We start from the raw sequence: 2,227 nt of genomic DNA on the forward strand, positions 1-2,227 counted from the left end.
GGGGTAGAGACTGTGGCATATGAGAAGTGGTGCCCCGGTAGTGTTGGTAAATGGGAAAGCTCGGGGACAGATCAGTAACATGATGATCTTGAGACTGAGCCGGGGGTGGGGTGAAGGTAGGGTTAGCCGGGTAAGCTGATGGTGGTTGTCTTTTAGACCAGGCCTGATACATTTCGGTCATTTGTTGTTTCAATTTGTACATCTCTTCTTTCATGGCATTGACATCCAACTCTTTTTCTTCTCTCGAAGGATCGATGACAGTGGTGTCTACATCTGGGATAGACATGATTATTTCACCTTTGGATCTAGTTTGGTATGGGTGGGTTGCCAGTATGCTTAGGTGAACTAACTGCTTGAATTCTGATATCAACAACAAAACTTGTTAGTGATTAGAGTTTGCCACGGGATATCATTCGGTAGTGATTAGAGTTTGCCACGGGTTCGAATCCGTATGGAGATTGCCTACGTATCATGACCCCGCATGAATCAGACCGAGCGTAGTTCTAGGGGAAATAGATGTAAAATAAATATCAAAATATTTTTGGGATTTTCAATTTTCATAAAAAGCAAATGCTTTGATTACTGACAGACTTCAAAAAAGAAACTAACAGACTCTGATGAAAAGACGAAATACAGACTCGAAAACAACTGACAGACCCTAGCAGAAAGAAAATACGGACTCAAATGAAAATCATGAATACATTAATGCTCCTGGGGCCCGCGGGATATCATTCGGTCTTGCCACGGGCTGATATGCAAGATCCCCTTGCAGTCGCTCCAAATTACTCATAACTTGGCGGACGAAAATCATCACTGCAGCGAAAAAGGTGGTACGAGTCATGTCCTCGCACGCTTGGCACTTCATGGTAATGTAGTCAGCGATGGTTCTGATCCTTTCTCTAGTTCTACATTTTTCCTGAAGCAACCACCCTATCTGCTGATTCCGGGCTTCTAACACTTGAGAGTCATGAATGTATTGATTTTGTAACTGCTGCATTCCTTCCTCCATCTGAGCCATCAAATCATAACAGTGCTCCCTATTATCTTTGAAATCTTTAGCCTGCTTGACTGCCTCATTCCCGAGAGTGGCTATCTTTCTTCTTAGGATAGTGATGGTCCCTTCATAGTTCTTCTTCATTTGTTGCACAAACCGTGCCCGCTCTTCTGCCTTCTTTGTCCATTTTGCCCGGATTTTCGCTAGGCCAACTTCAGATTTTTCCAGGTCTTCTTGACACTCGAGGGCTTTATTTTTCAGTCTGCTTATGAGTCTTTTATCAGCCCGGCTTCTTTCCAGGTTTCTGGCAGCTATTTTCATCTTCTGGATTTGAGCTTTGAGGGCCTCATTTTCCTGAGCTAGTTTTTTCTTTTCTCCCTTGTCTGCAACGGCTTGAACACCATTTTCAAACTGAAGCTCCATGACTTGCCTTTCCAACTCGCTTATTTTGGCTCTGTACTCGTTTTCTTTGGTCAACCGGTCCCATTGCACCTGCGCCCCATCGGTGAATTGTTGAACATGGGGTCTCTTTGTGGGCCTCTCGGGGATCTGGAATCTTTTGCCGAACCAGGCAATGTACTTAGGGTCCACTTCACCTCTAGCTAAATCTCGCACCATGGTCTTAGGTTCAAGAAACCTACATTCATTCCATATCTGGCGAATTTTCCCTTCTGGAAATGTGGTTTTTGGGCCCAGTTCAATGGCATATTACTCAAATCTTCATCATTGGGGACAGTTTTAAATCTTCCTAATTGGCGCAAAACCCTGAAGGGAGCATAAGGCTGGATGCTCCGGATGCCCATTAAGAGGATATAACATACTTCAGCTGACGTGTACACTGCTTCGGTGACAGGAAGCTATCCGAATGCCCACTCAATTTTATCAGCAGTCAAGAATCTCAAATGTTTAAGCCAAGCTTTAGTTCCTTCGGGGAATTCAATACCTGACACTCGGCTTCCGAATTCTTTAATGCAGCTCAAATCGGTCAAACCGTAATTCATATACCCAACCCGGTGGCAGAGATGTTCTTGCATCCATAATTGTAGCAACAGATTGCAGCCTTGGAATAACTTTCCCCCTTCCCGACAGATAGTCAAAGCTCGGTAGATTTTAGATAATATTATAGGAACCACAGTGTTGTTGGCTTTCTTGATTGCAACATCGATCATTCCCACAAGACCTATCTCTATATTACCATCTTTTCGCAGACAAACCACAACACCCAAGAAGGCT

The 2,227-nt window shown here is 43.9% G+C and overlaps 1 protein-coding gene across 1 annotated transcript; it reads right to left on the reverse strand.

Moving 5' to 3' along the window:
* Positions 1 to 691: 691 nt before the first annotated feature.
* On the reverse strand, positions 692 to 1,612 carry LOC138879850 (uncharacterized). Its single transcript, XM_070159489.1, has one exon. It carries the CDS (start codon positions 1,610 to 1,612, stop codon positions 692 to 694), a length of 921 nt encoding a protein of 306 aa, XP_070015590.1.
* Positions 1,613 to 2,227: the final 615 nt, after the last annotated feature.

Source organism: Nicotiana sylvestris, chromosome 10 (genome assembly GCF_000393655.2).
Source record: "Nicotiana sylvestris chromosome 10, ASM39365v2, whole genome shotgun sequence".
Lineage (NCBI taxonomy): Eukaryota > Viridiplantae > Streptophyta > Magnoliopsida > Solanales > Solanaceae > Nicotiana > Nicotiana sylvestris.